The 24,562-nt window shown below is 40.4% G+C and overlaps 2 protein-coding genes and 1 pseudogene across 6 annotated transcripts in view; 2 read left to right on the top strand and 1 right to left on the bottom strand.

Annotated features, from left to right (window-relative positions):
• Positions 1-14,524, top strand: part of LHFPL2 (LHFPL tetraspan subfamily member 2) — a 135,932-nt gene extending 121,408 nt beyond the window's left edge. For 3 of the 4 annotated variants that reach the window (XM_051643321.1, XM_051643323.1, XM_051643322.1), the window contains one exon: positions 10,650-14,524. In XM_051643321.1, coding sequence (XP_051499281.1) covers positions 10,650-10,906 — 257 coding nt within the window. In that variant the 3' untranslated portion in view covers positions 10,907-14,524. The remainder of the gene's footprint in view (positions 1-10,649) is intronic. The other variant, XR_007891861.1, reaches the window with a different exon arrangement.
• On the top strand, positions 10,958-14,524 carry LOC127395654 (uncharacterized; annotated as a pseudogene).
• Positions 14,525-17,831: 3,307 nt separating this feature from the next.
• Positions 17,832-24,562, bottom strand: part of SCAMP1 (secretory carrier membrane protein 1) — a 186,931-nt gene continuing 180,200 nt past the window's right edge. For both annotated transcript variants that reach the window (XM_051641902.1, XM_051641901.1), the window contains exons 8-9: positions 23,117-23,234; positions 17,832-21,356 (exon numbers count right to left, since the gene is read on the bottom strand). In XM_051641902.1, coding sequence (XP_051497862.1) covers positions 21,192-21,356; positions 23,117-23,234 — 283 coding nt within the window. In that variant the 3' untranslated portion in view covers positions 17,832-21,191. The remainder of the gene's footprint in view (positions 21,357-23,116; positions 23,235-24,562) is intronic.

Here is a 24,562-nt window from a genome sequence, read left to right on the forward strand (position 1 = left end):
CCTGTATTTGTGCCTGGGGTTGTGCCAACCCAGGTGCAGGACTCTGCACTTGGCCTTGTTGAACTTCATGAGGTTGGCACTGGCCCACCTCTCCAGCCTGTCAAGGTCCCTCTGGATGGCATCCCTTCCTTCCAGTGTGTCAACCACACCACACAGCCTGGTGTCATCAGCAAACTTGCTGAGGATACACTCAATCCCACTGTCCATGTCTCTAACAAAGATGTTGAACAGCACTGGTCCCAGTACTGACCCCTGAGGGACACCACTTGTCACCTACCTCTGTTTGGACACTGAACCATTGACCACAACTCTCGTTGCAGCCATCCAGCCAGTTGTTATTGTTCATGTATTCTCTTGCTCGCTCCTGTGGTATGTTGGGGGGTTCCTTCAACAAAACTACTGCAGTGCCTGGGCAGTAGGTCAGTTCCAGGAGTGCAGCTTTACCTTCAAATCCGAGGAAACTTCTCCACAGTTTTCTGAAATGAAGAGGTGAAACCCAGTTTGAAGCCAGCTTCTGTAAGAGCCTGTCTTTGCTGCTGGAAGAGTTTGTTTTACATGTCTTGCACTAAGATATAGTTCAGCGTGTTATACTTACTGGTCATCATTTCCATTTGGGAGGCTGGGTAATTAGGAAGATGTCCTGAGCAGAGCGTGATGGGAACCATCTGAAGCAGAGGAGGATCTGGAGCTGCTTGTGGGGGTGTATGAAGTAGGATCCAGCTGTGCAGGGTGGGCTTGTGGTGTGTGGGGCCGTGTGGCTGCACACTTCTGACTGCTGGGTGGTAAGGAGGCTATCGGGATTTGCAGAGGAGGAAGCTGAGGAGCAAGTGGGAGGTCAGCCAGGACTTTTCTTGGAGAGGGGAGAAAACACAGGAGAAGCCAGCTGCTGTGGAGGGGGCATGAGACTGCTAGAGCTCTTGAATGATCAGAGCATGACATGAAAGGTTATGATAGTTGCAAAGTAGCTTAGGATATTTCATTGTAGGCAGCAAAAAGCTGTAAAAAAACATTATTTTGTCTGAGAAAGGGCTGAGCTGGGGAACAAGGGAGAAAGCACCTTGTGAGTTCATGCTGTTGCCTGTGGGTGAGGGAAGCTGTTGCTCTGCTGGGGAACCCAGGCGGTAGGTGAGCAGAGTGAGAGTGGGTTTGCCCTCAAAGCAAGGAAGCTTATTGTTTGTCTTTCTAAAATGCAGAGCATGCATTTTTCAAAAAGCATATTTCCTCTTGGATTCAGCTCAGAGTTCTTCTTTTCTGATGCCAGAATTCTGAATTCTTGGGGTAGGAAGAAAGAGAAAAGGGGAGGGAGGAATTTCTAATGGAAATCCTGACAGTCTGACCTGCTTTGCTGTCTGTGGTATAGTGCTTCCTGTAACCTATATGGCCACAAGCCACCACTACATCTAATACACACTTGGCTGCTGAAAGTTCAAGTGAAGAGGACTGCTGTGTTGGAATATGTGAGGGAAGGAAAATTGAGTTCAAGCACTAAATTGCTGTTGAGCCTGAGGGAGAGTATTAGTAAGTTGTAGTTACATAGTCTTCACTGGCAATCGCCCAAGTCACAGAAGGCAAAGACAGAGACTGAGAGAATGAAGAACCAGCCATGGGAGGAGAATGTCAGGTTCAAGACCATCAAAGGAACCTGAAGGTGCACAAGTCCATGGAACCTGATGAGATCCATCCATGGCTCCTGAGGGAACTGACAGAGGAAGTTGCAAAGCCACTATCCATCATATTTGAGAAGTTGTGGCAGCCCAGTGAAGTTCCCACTGACTGGAAAACAGGAAACTTAATCTGTGTTTTTAAAAAGAGAAAAAGGAAGACCCAGGGATCTACAGTCTCACTTTTGTACCTGGCAAGATTATGGAGCAGATCCTCCTGGAAACTATGCTAGGGCACATGGAAAATGAGGAGGTGACGGGTGACAGTCAGCATGGTTTCACTAAGGGCAATTCTGCCTGACAAATTTGGTGGCCTTCTATAATGGGGCTACAGAGTTAGTAGATAAGTGAAGAGCAAATGAGGTCACCTACCCAGACTTGTGCAAAGTATTTGACACTGTCCCACATGACATCCTTGTGTGCTTTTGACCACAGAATCAAGAACTGAATCGGAAGAATTGGACAGGCATGGATTTGATGGATAGACAATTTGGTGGATAAGGAATTGGCTGGATGGTCATTGTGGTCAATGGTTTCATGTTCAGGTGGAGATCAGTGACGAGTGGTGTTCCTCAGGAGTTAGTATCAGGACTGGTGCTTTTTAAAATCTTTGTCAGCAACATGGACAGTGGGATCAAGTGCACCGTCAGGTTTGCTAATGACGCCAAACTGTGCGGTGTGGCCAACACTGTAGGGAAGGAAGGCCATCCAGAAGGACCTTGACAGGCTTGAGAGATGGGCCCATACAAACCATCATGAAGTTTTAACAAGACCAAGTGCAAGGTCCTGCACCAGTGTTGGGCAATCCCAAGCACAGTTACAGGCTGGATGGAGAACAGATTGAGAGCAGCCCTGAGGAGAAGGACTTCAGATTGTTGCTTAATGTGAAGCTCAACATGAGCCAGGAGTGTTCACCTGCAGCCCAGCCGTGCCCTGGGCTGCATCAAAAGAAGTGTGGCCAGCAGGTCAAGGGTGGTGATTCTGCCCCTCTACTCTGCTCTTGTGAGACCCCACCTGGAGCACTGTGTCCAGTGCTGTAGTCCCCAACACAAAAAGGACATACAGTTCTTCGAGCGAGTTTAGAGAAGGGCCACGAAGATGATCTGAGGGCTGGAGCACCTCTCCTGTGTAGACAGGTTGAGAGAGTTGGGGTTGTTCTGCCTGTAGATGAGAAGGCTCTGGGGGGACCTTTTAGTGGCCTTCCAGTACCTGAAGGGTACAGGAAAGCTGGGGAGGGACTTTTTATGGGATCTTGCAGAGATAGTATGAGGTGTAATGGTTTCACATGGAAAAAGGGGAGATTTAGATCAGGTATTAGGAAAAAATTCTTCACTGTGAGCGTGGTGAGAGTATGGAACATGTTGCCCAGGGCAGTTGTGGATTCCTCCTCCCTGGAAGTGTTCAAGGCCAGGTGGGATGGGACTTTGAGCAACCTGGTCTAGTAGGAGGTGTCCCAGCCCATGGCAGTGGGGCTGGAACTAGATGATCTCTAAGGTTCCTTCCAATCCAAACCAATCTATGATTCCATCGTAACATCATAGAAAGAAAGCAAATATTTCAGTGCTTTGTTATGATCTGCCGTGTGTTTATCTGGCTCATCCCCTGCTCTACACCAAGACAGGCACATGGGAACCAGCACATACCCTGCAGGTTCTGCATGGAATAGAAAAATTAAAAAAAAAAAACAGAGTTTCAGTGATCAAGTTTGGCAGCTGATTTTCTTGGCAAGCATAAATCTCTTCCATCAAATGGTGCTCCATGTGAGACTCTCACATTATCACTGAGAAATATTTTACTGTGGCACACATGTACACAGAAGTCCCTTACCTCTGCCAGCATAGGTGAGACACTGAGAACTTCCTTAGACGCCTACCCTGGTGATGTGGCTAAAAGCATGCTGCCAGCCACCTGACAGGCCAGAGGGATAATGGGAGGGTAGCAAGTCTCGCTTTCCATCGGGTCTTTTCTTCCAGTTAATGGGGAAGTTGCCCTTCCCTCTCCTAAAACCAGGAGTTTGCAGGCTTACACTTGGTTACAGAGCAGTCCAAGCAGTTAAATCACATCAATATCAAAAAAAACCAAACCCTGAATCCCCCTATATGACGTAATTTTGCTTAAGCAACCCACATCAAGCTGATAAACTGATTTACTTTTGGCTTGTTCTTAACAGTTGGGTCTCCCACCAGTAGCGTCCTGCACTATATTCCTGTCCCTGTTTCCATGCCCCAACATCAGTAACACCATCAGCAGTTTACATATGTTTGCATAGATGTGGTTATGAATGTGCATCTTTGATTTGCTTCACAACTGGGAGAAGACGCATGAGCAAATGGTGTGGTTAGTTTAGTGTTGAAAAGTATAGGGATCTCGGCCTCTTCCTCAGCCTGAGGAAGGCATTGGTTATCTGGTAACTGCTTACCATTATTTGACCCCTACACAATTTTACAGGGGGAAAAAAAAAAAAAATCCATCCAGGTTTTGAACCATCACCCGGTTATAGTTTTAAACAATTAATTTTCCTGCCTCAACTTAGGGTACACTGAAATCTGAGGTACACTGAAATCTGTAGATGGCTGCAGTCCCTGCAGTGGCTGCAGGTGTAGACCTTTCCTTGGTGTATTGTCCACTGGCAGTCCTCCCCACCCTCAGCAGCCATGCTTCCAACTTATCCTAAATCCCTTCTGCTTGTGTGAACCTGCAATGAGTGGAGTGTCTAGGTAGGCTTTTTTAAACGTTGATCTGCTTAATGTTACAAGTTTTTGTTTTATTTGTTGTGCTGAGTTTCCAAGTGGGCCAAAGGCCATCTGAAAGACATTAGGGTTTGCAAACTCTCCTTCCCTTTGGGGGAAAGACCTCCTTGCCTGTGGTCAGCTGCTTATGTTTGGTGAGTCTGGCAGTCATCCAGGATATGGAGAACAGCTGCAGAGGCCGGTCTGAGGCCCTGTGCTGCAGGTATCATAACTGACATTCACTGCAGCATCTTGGCTCTACTCTCATCTTTTTCTTATAGCCTGTGTGGAGTTCTCCACATCAGCTGGTATGAGCCCACCTTGCTAGCTCTCATCTGATTAAAACAGGATTACTGAGTCATTTCACAGGGCTGAAGCTGTTACACAGCTGCCAAGTAGGAGTGCATCGCTTTGGTTGCCTGTCGGTGGAGGAAGAGGTCGAAAGCACACAAAGGGTGACCTAATAGTATTCCCACTGGGCAGGGGTTTGTCAGGGAAAGTTTTCTTGTGTAGAAGCCTCCTTGAGTTAAGCTACCATAGTACATATGTACAGATATTTTACCCATTAGGTATTCAGGTAGCATATTGACATGTTTGGAAATACAAGCAATAACGGCAGGGTAATTTTGCCTGGCTGGTGCAGTGCCCTTGGGCTGAGCATTAGCCTCCTGTGGTTGCACAGAAAATGAGAATGATCAGGGTCACTGCCTCTGAAGAAGCATCCCGCCTGTGCTGCCTGTGTGGTGATGTGCAAGGCTAATCCCTCCCTGCCTTTACCCTTTTTCTCTTTGTCTCTTGGAATTTTGTTGCTTGATTGTGCTGCTCCATGGGAGCTTGTTGCAGTGCCACCTTATTGATCACAGCTGCTTAATTTCCTGTTTCTTCAGCAGCATTCAAAAGCTTTTTTGCTATTTTGCAAGGAAATGAGAAGATAGTTTCAGACTCTGCAATGGAAATTGGCTTTGTTAGTATGTGCTGTTGTTTACTATGGCACAACAGCAGCTGCACAGGAGACTGTCAAAACTAAATAGCATGCCTTCACTTAGCTAAACAAGCATCTGTCTAACCCCTGTCCTAAGGGTTGCTTCCAAGGCTGGAATGAAAAAGCCTTTACTCAGATCTGGCTCCAGCACATAATGTGACATACAAATGCCCGTAACGATAAACCACTCTGTTGGCAGTGCTCCTGCAGTGTTTGAAAACAGGAGGAGCAGTTGCTTTCTGCAGTTACAGGCCCTTAAAAGGGGAAAAGTTCTTGGTACACAAATACAAAAAGGATTTTCCTCTAGAAAAAGCGTTACTGAACTGTCTTCAGAATTGTCATTTCAGTGGTGCCACCTGCTATATTTATGATGATAGCTCACAAGCATGCTGTAATGATTTGCTTTTGTTTTTTAGGAGAAAGAAGTTACTTTTACATCATTTGAATGTGGAAGGGCTGATGTTTGATAGGTTGTCTGTGTTGAAATCAGGAAACGTATCTTATTCTAATAAGCCAAATAAAATGTAAATCTTGTCTAAAATCTATACTTCTTAAGGCTTCCTTTTGAAAACAGGTAATTAGGGATTGATAATAAAATGTTACGTAGGCAAATTGCCTTCAGTGGAAGATGGGAAAATGTTCTCTGCTGACAGACTTGTACAAAAGAGCTTAAGGGGAGGTTCTGGATAAAAAAGCAATTACTTTCTGTTGTCATTCCTAGGCATCCGGCAGAATTGTGTAGCATTCTTTCAGACCTCTGTTTTAAAGAATCCTAAGAGGAAAGGTAACTGAGAGCTGGCAGCAAATAACGAAAAGAGGAATGCAATTATGAAAAATTATCATACCAATTTAAGAAGTAGGAATGAGGGTATGTGTGCAGCAGAAGCTGCACTCCCAGTAGTGCAGCTGTTCTCAGAGAGGGGGTTAAATCTAGAACAGAGCAAGCCTGAGCTCTGTGAACCTGTAGAGGAGCACAGTGGAAAACAGCTTTTAATGTTTTCAAAATGAATTTGTTCCTCCCAGCAGGAGAAACAAACTGCAATAATTTTATAGGTAGACTGGCTGTGGATTAAAACTCTAATTTACTGCCCATCAGCATGAAGAACTGAAAAGGTTTCATTGTAGAAAACTTTTCTTCAGAAAGATAACTCCATTTTGTTCTCTGTGCTTTTTCTTGAAGGTTGGCTTCTCTTCAAAGACACTGGGACAAGAGCAAAAACTGATTTATTAAGAAAAAGAAATCTCTATCATTAATATTTACTGTCCTCTTGCCAGATACATCTCAAGGCAAACTTTTGACAGGAGATAATTGTTTTATCAGATTATGACAAAATTATACAACACAGAATTGGTCTTTGTACTTCTATGACTAAGAAAAGCTTAAGTGCCTTAATCTTAATTTACAGCATTAAATGTCTTACAATGCTGCACAATACAGATTAAATACAGAATATTTGAATGAGTCAAGTGTAAGAACAACTGAATCAATTTTAAGACATCTGAGAATTAAAATAGTTAATCAGTCCAGACACCAACTTTTATACGCCCATCTGTAGATTGTACAGCTGGTGTTGTCTTCCTGTGTGCTGTGGGTACAAATGAATGCCAGGGAGAAGGCACTTGGCTTCCCTTTCCAGCCCCTTGAAAGCTCCAGGCCATGCTCTGCACGTTGTTTGGTTTAGTGGCAAGATACTTTGCTCCTGGCTCTGTGCAGCCCATCCAGTGCCCTCCTTTGCCTTCCTGCATGGAACTCTTCAGAAAACAAAACAATGCAGTCCCATGCTGCTTTGTGATGTCCATAGGTAACTGAAAACTCATTTATTTCCCTTTGACATTTTTCTCAAGACTGCCTTCTTGCAGAGTGTGCAACAGAAAAACTTGGTAACTGGCAGGCTATGCATTTCATGAAGCTATTCCATTATGCTGTTCAGGGTTATCTCACTTCTGTCTTGCGCTCCATCTCTGTGTGTCTTGTCTGAAAAACACATTGTCAGTTTTCGGAGTCAGAAACTGTGAGCAGAGCTGGCAGGCTCTGTGGTAATGCAAACAGATAACAAAAAAAAGAAAGAGCAGCACACAGGCAAGCCCCAGGGACTGACGAGCAGCTACAGAAAGGCAAGGGTTTAGGATATTAAGCTTTAATATTTGTCAAAGAAGGAAAAAGATGTAAGGGACCCCAGCCAGGCTCTGCCTTGTAGGCACTGGTATGAGACATCAGTGCTGAAAATTTACCATGTTTTTTCTGCTTGTGGATTGTCTCACCACAAACTGGCCTGAGAGTGATTTTTGCTTAGCTGCAGCTATTTGCATGTGTGTGAGATGTAGATCAAGGGTACGCTCTTAGTATAGGCTTTTTTGTGTTGCATAAAATGGTTGTGCTGTGCTCCTTAGTTTGAAGGTGGAAGAACACAGAGACGGTTAAGCTATTTGTATTGCATTTAATGGTTTTGCCTGTTTAAAAGCAGGCCATGACTTTCCAAGCAGCATCACAACCTCTCCTGCCATTGCTAGCCCTCTTATATCTAACCTTATTTTTTCCACATGGGCATTTTTCCTTCACTTCCCTCTGCATCCATGTTCCTAGGATCAGAGAGGTGGTTCTTTAGGTGCACGTCCTGATAATTTTTCTGTCTGCACTCAATAGTAGAAGGTATGTCCAGTCGTGAAAACATTGCTTTTTTCTTGTATTATGCTGGGCTGGTATAGGATTCACAAAGTTGGCTATCTGAAGGAAAAGTCAGGTGGACCATATTCAAGTCCATAGATAATACTTTTCTCCAAAATTTGTTTTTTTCTGTGGGAAAACAGCTGTAGTTTATCAAATTCTGGGCATTAGTCAACATTTCTCCAGGCATTTTCTGTACTCTTAAAAAAAGTTTTAATTGAGTAAAGTGCTGATGAGTGCACATTACAGTCTTTTGGGGGGCTGAGTTTTGGGTCACAGCTTTTCAGCTTGGGGCACACATGCCATGACCCAGTAGATTTCAGGAGTTGTCCAGTTCTTGAATTTTGGTAAAAAGAGATGGATGTAGCTACTTAGTCCTGCTTGTGACTCAGAAACACAGGCTTTCTGGGTTTGTGTGTGATGGAGTGGTAACCTTCAAGAACTTCCTTTAGTTTTTGAAGTTGACATCTTGTTGGCAGCAGCTTCATCAGCATTTCAGATCTGGCTTCTTAATTCAGTGATTTTTATCTACTGAAGGGCTTGTGATCACTAGAGAGAATGGAAACTGGCCCATACCAATGTGCAGTCAGCAAAACACATCGTGTGGTCATGCCGGTTACACAGAACAGGAAGCTAGTGATGAACAGAAGAGAAGGAACTGCTGGTGTTTAGTCTGAAATGGCTGCAGGGCTCAGCAGGATAAAAGCACAGCTTATCCAGGTCTGTCCAAGATAAAGCAATACTTTCTACTTAACGTAGTTTGGCCAGTCAGCCAGGAAACACTGCATAAAATTTGTCACTGGTTCTTAAATGTAAGCAGTGATGAAATCCCTGCACAGAGAACGGATATTACTTGCTAATGGATTTTGCTGCCCCGAAGAATAATGACATTTAGTTCATTCATGCCCATGGTGTTGTGTCATCATCAGAAAAATGCTGGAGGAAGGACTTTCTTTTGTGAAATGTCTGGCATTCATAGACATTAATTTTAGTCAGTTGGATGATGGGTTTTGCATTTTGTACATATCAACTGCTTACTAGCTAGGACTCAGCTTTTCTTTCTCAGTGATGAAGTTTTCTTGCATCTGGCTGAATTTCTTTAAACAAACAAGGAAGCCTAACATACTGCAGAATAGTCTGACTGAATTGATAATGATGTAAGCGAGTCTTAACAGATTTTCTTGGAAATCTCTTAGAAAACAGTCCTCTTTTCTTCCCTACACTATTTTAGTACTTGGTAGTGAATTTGGGATTAGATTAAATCTAGTGGATGAACCAGCACCATACATAAACCCCACAACTTTCAGCCCATTTCTAGAAGGTAACAGCACCTCTACCAGCTATTTTTGCCAGGGTGCCAGGTTAAGTAAAGGGGTTTACAGCGCTAGACAAATCAGTAATATTTATGGGATCTGGAAGGCTGTATTCATTTTCTGGATAAACTGTTTGTGTTCAAGCAGGACCTGTTTTTCATAATTCTTCCTGTTCTTCTGTGTAAATTTTTAAAGAAAACGGCAATTTTTTATACCTACGAGCTGTTCTGATGTTTATCTGCTTCCCACGTAGGTTATAGGAGGGAGATTCGTTTTCAACTCACTGTGATTTTTTTAGCATGGCCTGTAAGAGAGCACTGTAACCCTTAGACTATTAGGCACTTTGATTAAAATCTCTCCCCTTTGTGCAAATACACATCATGTGTGCAGGGGATTGTAACATGGCTTTTAATTTCCTGCTGAAATGAAGACTGGTCCTCATAGGAGAGAAAGCTCTTGAAACGAGAGATGATCAGATGGACAAAACATGTAGCCTGAGTTTTTTACTTCCAGCCTGAGGCACAGGAGGTGTTCAGGCAGTTTAGCAAGGTGGGCAGTTGAGGCTTTTGCTCCTGCATCACTAGACACTCTGCAGCAGCTGACTGGCTGTTTAGAGAATCCCAGCGTTACCAACGCACTGGCCATGGGTACTTAGATCCGTTTGTTTGGGGCTGACTCCAGAATCCCTCTATTATGAAAGCAGCTTACTGAACTGGCTGTATTATTTTTCTGCTATGTCCTCATGTAGCCAAATAAGCAGATGCACTGTGAGATTTATTTTTTTTTTTCCAGGCAAGAAAAAAATCAGTGTTGGAAGATCCCAGAGGAAACAGGCAAAAATGTTTATGATTAATGACTGACTGTAGCTGAATGAGGGCTAGCCAAACACAACCTCAAAGTGGATGCAAACCTTCCTATGCATTCGAAAAGTGCAAAGTTATAAACAGTAGGTGGAGATGCTCAAATGTTTTGCAAGCCCTGTGTATCTGGCAATAATGTGTGAATACAAAGGATGTAGAAGGAATACAGGGATTAAAATTAGGAGTTAGGCCACTATCATGTGAAATAAGCTTTTCACAAGAAAAAAAACACAGGATAGCTCCAAGTTGAGATAAAACACTGTATGGTTATATACTAGGGAACAATCAGTAAAGGAAGGATGGACAAGAAAGAATCGTCTTCTCCTAATCCTGGTACTGAGGAGTGAGTAGTGACCATGATAACCATTACTGTGTGTTTTGCATTTCGTGTTAAACTCATAATTTGTTTAACTTCAGTCTTTTCTGTTTTTATTTCTAGGCCTCTTCCTTATCTTAGGCTTGATACTTTACCCTGCAGGTTGGGGATGTCAGAAAGCAATAAGCTATTGTGGACATTATGCTTCTGCTTACAAACTTGGAGACTGCTCCTTGGGCTGGGCTTTCTACACAGCAATTGGTGGCACTATTCTGACGTTCATCTGTGCAGTCCTCTCGGCACAAGCTGAAATAGCAACATCCAGTGACAAAGTGCAAGAAGAAATAGAAGAAGGAAAAAACCTTATCTGCCTCCTTTAAATCCAGTGGGGAAAAACACCAGTGCCTGAATCTTAATCTGCTTGCCATTGACTGGACAAGCAGATCCACTTACCTGTTTCTACCGTTTATGTGATTGACCCTATGCATTCCAGCCCCGAACTACTGAAATGGTCTTTCTTCTTTGCTGGGCAATGAGGATCAGAGAAAGGATCCCAAGAAAACAGAATGTAAATACTGGAGATTTTTTTTGTTTCATTCTATGATCAGGACACAGTGGAATATATTAATCTGACCGGGGAGGAGAGAAATCGTGTATATAGCAGGAATGTTGTTGTTACAACTGAAAATTGTGATTGATCCCATTGCCTTACCCACTTTGAAGAAACACTTTGAAGAATTTGGATTTAAAATAATGAAAGCCAGCACATTTTTTTTTCTTATACAGAGAAGCCTGTCTTAATTAGGCTTCGTTTCCAAGGGCTCGTCTCACCTGTGGATATTTCACCACCACCTGGTTTGGTACCATACTTTCATTGAGGTGCTTTTTGATACTGAACTTCCTTAAAGTACAGTGCCTTCTTAGGGAGTAAGTGCTTGTTGGAGAGTGCAAAGTTGACACAATGCAGTTTACACCAGTCTTTAAGCATTTAAACGGTTGAGTCCCTGCAAGGTTTCTTTCTCTTGAAACTTAAAGTGCAAGATGTCTGGCACTTGTTGCTTAGGAGGTAAATTATTTTCTTCCCATTGACTAGACACTGGCTTTCACCTGATTCTGGTAAATTTGTTTGAAATAATTGTTGTTAGAAATATTTCTACAGCCTTTATTAAGACTTCTGAATTCCTAAGCAGATGACAACTCCCCACAGCACAGCTGAGCTTTATCTTGTGGATGCCAACAGCCCAGCCTGGGCGGTAGCCTCTCCTACCACTGCACATTGGACTCAACAGTATTAGTCTTTCTCTTGCCAGTGAAACCTCATTCTAGTCTACAGGTCAGTCTGTCTCATGACCCAGAGTCACATGAGTCCTTAAGAAATGTACATTTTTCAGGAAGTCTTGCCAAATTCTACATGGCTGAGAAGATCTTTTTCCTTTTTTTAAAAAACCACAGGTAGTATGGACACTTTTCCAACGAAATCAGCAGAAATAAAATAGGCCTTGCCACAAACGACGTTACCTTCTCAAAGGCAGTTGGTTGTGTTACTTGCATCACTTACTAGAACTACTTCTGAAAAAAAATTTGAAAGATACTTTAAAAAAACAAAGGAATGCTGCAACTGTGCCATAGGAGCATTGGGGATAATTCATCTGAGAAGTAGTTCTAACTAAATACTAACTGAATTTTAGACTTTTCTTCTTACTTCTTGCTAGTTTAACATTATCCAAGAACAGTGTTGCTCTCCGTCACCTCACTGTGTAATACGAAGCAGAGATTGTTGTTTATGCCTGGTTGGTCCCTTAGAGTGTGCCATTAGTTATTGATCAGTATTAAGAAGCTGTTGTTACTGTACAGGTAGGTAGCTGGTTTCAAGACACTGCTTGTCACTGGCAATGCTGTTCAGCAGTCAGGACCACAAGCCTGCAGCCAGCCCTGGGCAGGGCTGGACACTGGCAGCCGGTGCCTGCGACACAGCACGGACACTCAGCCAGGCACACGCCTATGGAGCACGCCAGGACCAGCTCCCAGCCTGCACCTCTCTGTGCCCGGCACACCTTCCTGCCACCTGCCAGATGGAAGCTGAGGTGATCTCCCAGCCGCTGTGTAAAAAAAAGTCAAAAAGGTCAGCTTTTGCTGATACTAAGAGGGGATTGTTTTAGTCTAGCCTCTTCTTGCATTCACCTGCTCTTGCAACCCACGTCCACCATATTGTAGCTTAAAACGGGTCATTCACTTTTCTTTTAAATATTAAAAACGCCCAAAAGTTATGGTCTGGAACCGTTTCTGCCAACTGTCTGCACAAGGTGAGATTTTTAACATATCAACATTACTGGCACAAAGTGGTGCCTGAGCCCTGCCCGTGTTCCCCTCTGGCTGCTCCCCAGCACACACCCCGCACCCTGGCCCAGCCCTCCCCGCAGCCCCTGCAGGACCAGGCCCCACCACCCGCTCTGAAGGGGCTGGGGAGCAGAGACACATGTGACTCAGCTATAAATTAATTATGAAATTGTGCTGCAGCTATAGTGGTTTTTTAGGTGGGTGGCAGTCCAGCGTCCACGTCACCACTGCAAGCAAATCTTGCTGCTGCGTTGGGGTGACAAATGCTCCCTGGGTTTGAGCACTTGATTAGTCAGAATAAGGGCAGTTCTTTCAAAAGGTATAGAGGTCATATCCTGCTTTGGCTTAGACGTAAGCAGTGACCCACCTTTATTTACACTACTAGCAGACCTCTGCTGGGAACTACAGAAGGCTCAAACAACTTCAATATTGCGGTTTTGAAATACAAAGGAGGTATTCTCAGTGGCATATCTTGCCTTTGTTTGCATTTATAACCAAGAAGAACCAGCTTTTCTGTTCCCTGCTAGTCTTCCATTGACTTGCTCTGCACCATCATCACTTGCCTTGCAAGAGTATCATGTCCTTCAGATAGCACAGATAGAAGAAAGGCTGGGAAGAAATACAGCGGGTGAGGGGGAGAAAAAAGAAGAAAACACCACAAAAAACACCTAATCAGAATTTCTTTTCTCAGGGTTCTGTTCTTCTAGCAAGTCAGAAGACGGTATACATTTGAGATTATTTTTTTGTTCCAGATGGGGTGCACTTATTAAATTTGACAGTTGTTTAAACTTGTTCCTGAAGTTCACTTCAGCAGTAGCTTTCAAAGGTAGTTTGTTTTTTTTTGTTTGGTTGGGGTTTTTTTTGTGTTTTTTTTTTTTTTTGGCGGGGAAGAAAAAGAAATATATAAATCAGCTTAAAGCTAATTTAATTAATTTCATGAGGGAGTTGCGGAGTCTTACTGCTTATTAACATACATGCACTGCATAGGATCTAGAATAATTTGCTGTGGATTCTTTAAAACCTGTGTGCCAATTAGTTCAGTTTAACTTTGTGGTATTGAAGAATTCTTCAAGTATCTGTGGTTTGATCAACTTCATAAACTTGCATTCTCTAAAGTGCCATAGACTTTTTTATTGTAGCATATTTAAAAAAAAAAAAACATATATCTATCTATCTATATATATATTTACACAAACTTGTGTGAGATGTGCAATACCAGGAATGGGTTTTGTTGTGGTTTGGTTTTTTTTCTCCCCTCCTTAAGTTTTTGCTTTTAAACAAGATATTTGAAAAGGGACTTCCCAGGGAAGAAATGGCTGAAGCTTATGATGGTGTGGACAAACTAAAGCAGAGTGATGCAATAGAATCACTTATTTTGAAGATTAATACAACATTAGTAACAGCATCTTAAAGATTTAACAATAATCTCTTCTAGATTGATTTGAAATACTAAGATCTACGTAATACAGACAATGAGAATGTGAAGCTGTGTTCATCCCTGGCAATATACAATCTTAAAGCTGTAAAGGGTCAGTAAAGTTTCTTAATGGGCTTTACTTCTAACGTGGCACTGCAAAAACACGTTGCTACTGAGCTATTTCTGGGTTGTCTGTATCACCTTTGTATCTAGTTTGTTCAATAAAATTTCTCTTGGATTCCGAGATACTTTTTTTACAGCCATATCATTTTCATGTTGCATTGTTATCCCACATCAGGGTATCTAGCGGTGAAGGGAGAGGAGTTCAAGTCAGCCTTGCAAGCAGCGGGTGCTGGTGCCTGCCTCAAGGAAAGGACAGAGCCCCTCAGAGGCTGAGCGCACGCACTGCAGCCGCCTTGCACAGGGGGAGCGGCTGTGGCACTCCAGCTAGCGTAGATTTTTGAGCCATGGTTTATTTGTGGTACTGCTTTTCTGTGCTTGAGTCACCACTATGTGCATTTGTTAGCATGAATGATGTACCTAATGTGTTATTTTTAATCTAAATTTCAATTAAAATCCGAGTTTTCAAACTTTTAACAGGAGTCTGACTACCTTAATTCAAACGTACTGGACAAGTTGAGCCACAGCAATGAAGTTTTAATTGTAGCTTCAATAGCATTTGTAAGATCCCAGCCCACTGATCTTGCTAGTGTTTCAGATTTCTATCTGACTTTAACAATTATTACAACTTGCTAATCAAAAACTATGTGATCTGAAATTGTAGCTGTATCTTATACCATTGCATTAAAGTGACTTTCTAATTGAATGTCTGACGCATGTTTTTCATTTTGCAACTAAAGCACTGCAGCTCCTTTCTCCTAAAAAGGTGTAGCCGAGGTTGTAAAACAAGTATTGCTTAATGAGAGATGCTTTTAAAATTATGTTTGCAACTGTGACTTGGCAAACCGTAGAGAGACTTCTCGTGCTGTTCTCTATGCAGATTTATGGCAGAACTAGGAGTAAGGCTTTCACCAGTTTAAACAGAAGTCAGGATGTCACTTTCATCTCATAGTTAGTCCATTTATCTCATGTGGTCCATTTCTGTTAAATTTACACATAATTACGTTTAATTACTCTTCTAACAGTTTACAAACTTCCAAGAAGTAGCTCTTTGTTACAAGGTGGAACATGAAAAAAAAACACCTACAGTCCAGAATTAGGGGATAGATGCCATGCAATTGACCACCTTATTAGTCATCTTAACAGATTTCAAAGCAGGTATAGATACAGCAGTTGTGTACAAACACAAAATACCACTGAAGAAATACAAGTATTGATTTGTAGCTAAAAATACTACCTACCTTTTTCAGTAAGGGTAATAGAGCTGGCAAGAGGAAATGAAGAAGTCAGTTCCCTAATTTTGTGACATTACAGATTCCTGAGTTTTAGGAACTTCTTCCCCAAGTTCCAGGCAGGTTTAGAATGGTGATGCAATGAGAAAGTCCGTGTATATTATTAATATCAGAGGGACAGGAATATAAAGATGTTGTCATGCTCCTGTGATTGAGTGAAGTTTGTTTTCTAACAGATACCTTTTATTTGGTTTGTGGTGTCTCTTTGTATCAGTGACATTCTGAGAGTGTAGGAATTGGTGTCATTAACCAGCTTTAGGAATCACTCAGTTGCAGTGGGATCAGTAATTTGGTCTAGCTGAAAAACGGGAAAGAAAAAGTAATTCCAAATTTAATGACATTATTCTGACCACTTCCAGTTGCTCTCTTACCTTGGACAAAATATATCACCCCCCCCCCGCCCGATTCAGTATATCCAGGTTTTTTCCCTGAAAACATAAAAAATACATGCATAGCAAAGACAACACCTGTCACTACAAAATAGCAACATGTACTTCGGCACGTGTGCAGCAAGTGACTACAGCTCGGCTGTATATGGTTGTTTAATTAGGCTATAAACATGGTAAGAGCTACTTGCAGCACTGTCAGCTGAAACAGTGGCAGAGAAGCTGATGCCACAGAGGTATCAGTGGTCAGAGGCAGCTGTTTTTTTAAAGTGGCCTGGGCTCCAGCCAGCACATCCTGCCCACTCTGCCCCCACACATTTACAGTGCAGAAAATGCGAGTGAATGGTCACAAATAGTGGGATGTGGGAGCAGATTGTGTTCTCCAAGCTACATGAGCCCTGTTGCAAGCACAAGGACCGTTAATAACTCAACCACCAACTGGCTCACCACAAATCAGCCTCGGAAATTTTCCATCACACTACCTGAAAGATGCCCTTCTGACTGCAGGTACAAAGAAGTATAAACCTGGTCTTCTCAATGCTTTGTACAGCAGCTCCGCTGTGTTGAAGTGTTCTAGTGTTCTGCTTCACCTCTGAGTGATGTGACAGCAACATGGGAACCCCCACCAAAGCAGGACAGTATGTGTATATATATATACACACACACATCATGCAGTCACACTGTAGGACCGACCGTATTGAGAGATGGTTAAACAAATTAATTAAAAGCAGTGTTGTTTGGTGTAATCACTATGCATTCCTCCAACAAAATCACATCTTAGATGAGCTGAATATACTTCCATGAACAGCTGGACAGTTAATGTATTTTTTTTTCCAGAACAAAATGGACAGCCATGTCATACTTCCCATCAACACTTTTTTTTTTTTTTTTTTTACTCAGTAGTGTCTGACATGGTATCTAATCCTAGGATAAAGTTAAACTAGTATTCTGCTGCTGAGGTACGAAATCTGTACCACCTCAAGTCTTCCTTGTTTTTCTACTGAATAAAAGCTACTTGCAGACATAAAATTAATTTGTAGGTAAGACAGTACAAATTCTTATACATTTTAATGTAACTGAGTGAAACTTAACACACATTTATTTTAATAATCTGATCCACTGTGCCATACTGCTGACTCATAACCAGAATGTTCTAGGTGAATTATCTTTCAGAAACATATTTATCTTTCTCAAATATATTTCTGATATTTATCTTTCTGTAATCTTTTCAAGGTATATCTTCAGATATATCATGACAGAAACACCTTTCCAGAAGTATCACTGAGTGCTTTTAATTGCAGCTCTCCTCCTTGTGCTGTTTTCACTGTGTGTGCATGCCTTCCCAACTTTGTGCTTACATCTTCAGGAAAACTAGCTTCAGGAAACCAGAGGATTTATCTCCCCACAACAGCACTTAAATTGTGTAATAATTCTAACCATAAAACACGACTGGATCATTCTGCACAACTGTGCCCACCATTTAGAAGAAAGTGCAAAAAACTGTTCCTTTAGTCTGCTGCCACTGCCATCCCAGATCTGTAAATTACAAGAAATGCATTGAGGAAGAATTTCACAACACAATAATGCATGCATGCACAAGTGTCTTCAAAAACTCGTGTCTGCTACCTCCCAAAATAATCCTGACTACAGCACTGTTGTCTATGTTATGTATTTGGAAACACAACTGTGTTCTAGGTGAAGCCCTAGGTTTTACCCTTCAAAGAAAACCCAGTAATAAATCCAGTACTAGAGATTTGCTGTTACAGTTACTTTATGAACAAAAATAAATAATTTGACATGATAGTGCCTCAAAAAAGCCACAAAGACACAGCAGTGACACAGAAATGTCAATTCACAAGCAGAATCAGGAAAATAAACACTACCAAAGCAATGCTTTTTTCAGCAACTTAATTTTACTTTCAATAGTGTTCTAGGATTCACTTTAATACCTGTAGAATTCCATTCAGTAATGACAGAGCAGGTTTAGATTTTAACCCTCAGAAGTTTACACCACAAGAAAGTGGGCTGCAATTGTTGAAGAATTTTCTTTGTAACGTCAAGTAGACTAATTCTCAGTAGCCTAATGTATTATTTTTGATAGTGGACATTTTGCTTGCCCATTTCAGCAAAATTACAGCATTTATATACAGAATTATAAAAACCAAGTGAGACTTTTACACAGGTCAGCCACCCTGCACACTAGCCTGACCATTACAAGAAGAATCCTTACACTGGTGAAAACTATACAGAGCAAATAGCCAGGAAAAAAGTATTTTATTTTATTTTTATTCTATGACACTGTGTTAATACAATAAACATACAAAACTTCTGAACTACTCAGACATGCAACAGAGTGACAGAAGTGCATTTGTACAGAACCATGACATTCACCAGGATGGCAGAGCATTGTTAGTATTTTACAAAATATATAAATATCCCCCAGGTAAGTAAACCAACTCCTAAATTACAGACCACTGACTACTGATATTCCAGTGTTTAAACTTCATACGTTGTACTCATTTTTCCACAATACTACAAAAAGACAGCTTAAGTGGGCGCCATAATCTAATAAATTGTAAAATCTATGTTTTGTTGGGTACAAAATATTTTTAACAAATGTCAGCCTTCCATTGTCAAACTTCTTTCTCCCTTTTGGGTTGCAGAGTGTCAGATACCTGGTTTAAACAATTCATGTGTAACTGAACCTTGAATTTCACATAGGAGGTTTCAATCTGTACATTTAACCCATGACAAATCAGCATTCCCTATACCTAGAACATCACGTATGTATTCTCAAAAAGCCTTTAAATATTTGGGAAAAATAATCTACCTGCCAAATTCAGGTTTTATTCCTTATTTTTTTCCATAATACATTCAAGTAAAGCACATTATTATGCAGTCTGCAACTTGAGTTAAATTGCAAGGATGATCTCCCAGGTATTCCTATCTAAGAGATACCAAAAAAATTGCTTAAATTTAGATTTAAAAGCAATTCATAGTAGAGATCCTAGATATAACCCTCAAGTCTAAAATCTTATGAAAAAAACAATCTGAGGAACAGCTGCTTGAAGGATGATGCCTGATCTCAAAAGAATAAGGTGGCTTTTGTCTGGAAAGCTTTTAATAACATTCCATACAAATTTAAGTTCAATGCTAGCATGTCCAATGTTAGAAATGTTAGAGCCCCTATTACACAGAATATTTAAATTGCTTTCAATTTCATGATACAGAGAACATTTAGAAGCAAGTATGTTCATTAATATGTACTTCAGCATAGGTGAAACTATAACATCTATCCAAATTCAAGCTGGATTTTAAAAAAATAGTATAAGAAAGGAGACTAGTAGGGACTTTATGCTAACCGTACAATACTTACCCAAGGATTAAGCTCAGAGTTTTAATTTTTGTAATGCTCTTCTGTTATTATTAATACAGTCAGTGTAGTGAAAAAGTATCTATGAAAGTCTGTGCACGTTCGGGGCATGGAGTGGCCTCAGAATTGTATGCTGTCCTACAGAAGGCGATTGACCTGAAAAGCTGTATTAATTTCATTCACAGTGTACACTGAGACAGGCTGTGGGACATGGTCCTTCCTGTTGCATTTTCTGTAACGGAGTTGGAAAAAACAGCCCAAGTATTGTGCATAAGACTCATGAGGCAATGCAAGAATATAAACAGTCTTCAAAGGAGAGAAACCTGATGTTACACTAAGACCTGATTATGTTCTAGAACATTATGATGGTATATACCATTATGAATTGTTCACTTCCACAACACCAATTTAACCTCTTAGGCCTCCAGCTCAGTGACTTAAAATATAACTTTGTTAAAGATGAAGATTTCTCACTTTTCCAATTAAAAACCATTTAAAAGCTTTTTTTTTTTTTTTACACCCATCTTTAATCACATCACAGAGATAGCTAAGTTAATGTTAAAATGAATTCAAGTATCTGTTAAATGTCATTGCTTTAGAAGCTTGGTTTTAGACAATATTCCTGTTAGAAAATTAAATACGATATATTTGGGGTTTGGACAAGCAGTAAACAGGGTGATTGACTAGGCCAGAGATTTAGTACCACTGTTAAACACAAATCTATGATTGAAAAAAAACAACAACAAAACCAAAACAAAACAACAAACAAAACCAGCCAAACAAAAAAATCCCAAGTACAACAAAAATACCACTGCATGAAGAAGAACATACAGGGGCAAGAACCTAACATTCTAAAAAGTCAGTATTAGTTTCTTTTCCAGCAAAATTACTATCCCAAAAGATGAATACTGAAATAAAAAATAGCAAATATAGAATCATTTAGATCTGGGACTGAAACCATCAGTTAACTTCCTAAAGCAGTGCGTTAACACATTCTGTTACAGAGAATGTTTGTGCACCCTAGTCATCTCTCACAGGTAGAGAATATTCCATGAAAACAGATACAAACAAACAATATGATTATAAAGTGGCACAGATAAGTTCTGGACCAAAACACTATTTAAACAAGATCAGATAACTCAACAGTATTCATGCAAACTTACAGGTTTATATCAAAAGACTTATCCTAAAAAAATCCACAAAAAACCAAGAAAAGAATTTATAATATTTGCCCTACTTGTATTTTGTCTTCCAGCAGCTGCTGAAATTGCAAAAGCAGTAGCCAAACCTAGCTTACTACATCTCTCAGTCTACCCCACTTCTTACAGTAGAAACAGGGAAAAGAGTTCTTATGAAGAAAAATAATTTATCCAAAGTGCTGTCCTGAAGTTAAAAAAAATACTGGAGTGAAACACTAAAAAACCTTAAAATTCTTAACACATGTATTTGATCATTATATACAATTCATTCTCAGGCTAATTGTTGAAATTATTTATCCCCTATGAAATACAGAAGGCTTTACATTCTAGAATGCAGTATCTTAAAGAAGGGCAAATAACGTGTGGCGTTTCTTTAATAAATAGTTTTATAATAAAATAAACAAAACATTTCCATTTTACCCATGCACAGCTGCAGAAGAGACAAACATGCTGTGTGAATTTCGATCTAGGCTTTTAGGAAATATTGTGACTGGAAAATAAAGTACGATCAGAGAGATCCATGACGACTCCCTGTGCTTCCCTACATTCGGTTCCCCTTGAAGGCGTTCTGAGCTGCAGTGGTTGCTGCCGTCGAGGCGGCGTTGGCTGCAGCAGTTTGCACAGTCTTGTTGGACATCACTCCCGTCGCAAACTCCTGCTGCGCCTTCTCAAAACTAGCGCCAGTGGTGCGGTAGAGACCGTGCACCTAGGGAGGTGGAACAGCAGTGAGAAACGGATGCTGAGCCTTCCACTTCTTGGCAGACTAAAAGCGAAGTCTCAAGAACAAAGAGGGGTGTGTGGTCTGCTCATGTGTAAGGGAGGACCCAGGAAGGAGTCAGACTTTCTTCCACAAACACTGCAACTCCTGATTGCCCTGCTATGTGCACAGGTCGAGTGCAGGAACACCTGGAACTTCTTGCAGGTTCAGAGGCATCTCAAGTTTTTACTAAAATGTGTGTGGTATCTACTGTGTGAAATGTCTAAACACGCAAACAGGCTGCACTGCAAGCATAATAGCTTACAAAAATGTCTTCTGTCTCCAGTTGTATAAAATTTGTCACACTTATTTGAACAGTAAGTGTGCATGTTAAAAAAACAGAAGGAAACAAAATAAAGTAGTTTTGAAACCACTGTGTCCATAACATTTTGATGAACTTTCTTCTACATCAATATTTTAGAAATTTTAATTTCTCTGACTGATATGGTTACAAGAACAAGCTAAGCTATGAATTAATATTAAAAAGCATAAAATATCAAAATAATGCATATATGTTATCTGCTAAACTAGAGTGACAACCAATAGCTCTCTGTAACAAGCAGAGGTACAACTTACCAATGCTCTGAACAACATGGTGTATAATCTCTAGCAGAACAGAATACGAATCCTGGGTAACTTCCAGTTACCCGTGTATTAATATTAAAGAGCTATTTCTGACTCATAGTCAATCAAGTCACAATAAAGTTGTCAAATAAAATTGCAAGGACATTTTCATTCAAGTGTATTAGGAAAATTAAGGTTGTGACCTTGTTGTACATCTAACTATTTCTAATGCATAAGGTTACACCAGGTCTCATCTGAGGATGCTGGTTTCTGAAAAGAATCTAGATGCATGCAGTAGGATGACTGTAAAAAAAAAACAAAAACAAACATATTTTGTTCTTCATTCTGAACCTGTGCAAAATACGGTGAAGGGTCATCTTCAAGTAACATTTAAAATTCCTGGCTTGCTGTAAAAAGGGCAGAAGAGTTTGGCTATGTGAAAATCTTTATGCATAACTGTAACTAAGGATTAATTACTATAATGTTGGCAACATATAATCGACAGAATTCTCAGTTACATTTTATCTAAACAACATCAAAAACTTGCTAGCTTATTAGTATCTAAACTTAGGTCTTCCGGATGGAAATCCAGAAAAAGGAACCAACAGAAAAAAAAAAAGCGCATCTTTGAGATTTCATGCTACACAATAATTAATTGAAAACAAAGTGTTAAAATAATAGAAGCAGAGAAATAAAAATCCTTTTCTGAGGCACAAGGCATCTCCCTCTTCTATTGATTTTGACAGGAATAATTCTGGCAAGAGCTGAAACTGAACAACCATTTGAATCACACTTCACTCAGTCTGATGAGCTGCAGATTTGAAAATTACAGCCTGGCATCTGCAGGTACAATTATGGTGCCCAGTGCATTCATCTACCCTTTCATCACGCGCTTACCTCCCAGTTTCTCTTATGCAGAGCTATCCTTCCCCATTTTAGTTTGCAGAATATAAATGCATCGTGCAAACAGCATTCTGTAACTCCACAACAGTTACAAGCAAAGAAGTACAGTTGTTAACAGTTAATGTTCACTGCGAATAATATAATTTAATCCCCTTTACTTTGTGAGAGAGAACCTCTCAAGCAGGAAAGCAAAATCCAGATCAAACACAGGAAAGAGAAGTCAGCAATAATATGTAACTTACCTTTTTAAACATAACTAATGAGATAACAGCAGATGCTGTGAAAAGTGCAGCTATGATTATCATCATAATGCCAACAGGAATACTCTTATTAAGACCAGTAAGAGACGAAATCCACCCACTGAAGGAAAAAAGAAAGGATAAATTGTAGCAGCACAGTATGTGAATCATTCAATCACGGGCATCCATATGAAGGGAATCTTTGTAACATCCTGGTTTTGATTCACTTTGACTATTTTTGAAGAAAAAGTCATGGGAATTTTATATAAGCATATTTCAGTTCTAAACTTTTAGAGTTTAGTTTCCATTTTTCCCAATGCATGCAGTGAAAGTATATGGAAAATTTCAATGAAGATTGTTATCCTTAAGCAGAACTGTGAAGAAATTAAGAGAGCTGCTCGTCAACTTTTTAGGGTTTTTTTGTGTCAAACTATCATTTCAGACTGATTTAAGACTACATGATTTTGTGAAAGCGAAAATGTCCCTAAAAAGACAGCTTCTAACTTCTTTAAATATAAAACAAAATCTAAACCAAAAAACAAGTCACACACACAGCTTCTGTGTGGGAAGACTCATGTAACTGGATCCACACAGCAATGCTTTCTCAATTGAAGTTAATATGGTAATTTTCTGATCTAGAGAGCATCAGAAGAACTAAAAGACCACTGTGTCAGTATCTACCTCAAACATTTCCCCCCTTCAAAACTGAAACACCAACAGAAAAATACATCATACTTGACACCACAAAAAGCATGTTGCTGTAGGAAAAATAAAACACTAAGATGGAAAAAATTCTTCCACAGAAAAAAAAATAGCAAAAAATTTCTGTAAACTCAACCTCAAAACTTTTTTCTACCTGTTTCAAATCGCTTTGGTATTCCCTATGTCCAACTGGACTTGACCACAAAAGCCCAAAATGCAAACTCTAAAGAGCATTTTCTGATGATCTGGCTACTTTTCATCCCCCCTACCCCAAGTATCCTTAAAAGAAAACTCCATATACTTGGAGAGATGTCTCTCTAAAATGCTTTTTCATTTTGTTAATCACAATACATTTATCTATGAAAAAGCAAAACCGTAGATTTCAGAGCCACAGGATCTCTCCTTAAACCACAGTTCTAATGCAGTGCTGTTTGGTCTGCCTTTCATACATTTGGAGGTTAGCAGCAAAAAGCACTGTCAGAGGGAAGTGTCACTGCCCAGCCAAAGTACTGCCAGTCACAGCCCACCACGCTACCCCTACTGGCCACTACAAACGTTTTCAGTTAATGCAAGTTTGTTGTTTTGGTTTGGTTTTTTTTTTCCCAAGGATAGTGACTGATTGCTAATAGCTTTTTCATGTAAAATCTAAATATTAGACCTTAAGGACACTAGGAAAATATAATAATGTAAAAGTTTAATGTAAAAGCTTACATACGTCCAAGCACCAGAAAAATATTATAGAATAAG

The sequence above is a fragment of the Apus apus genome, chromosome Z, assembly GCF_020740795.1.
Source record: "Apus apus isolate bApuApu2 chromosome Z, bApuApu2.pri.cur, whole genome shotgun sequence".
Taxonomy (NCBI): domain Eukaryota; kingdom Metazoa; phylum Chordata; class Aves; order Apodiformes; family Apodidae; genus Apus; species Apus apus.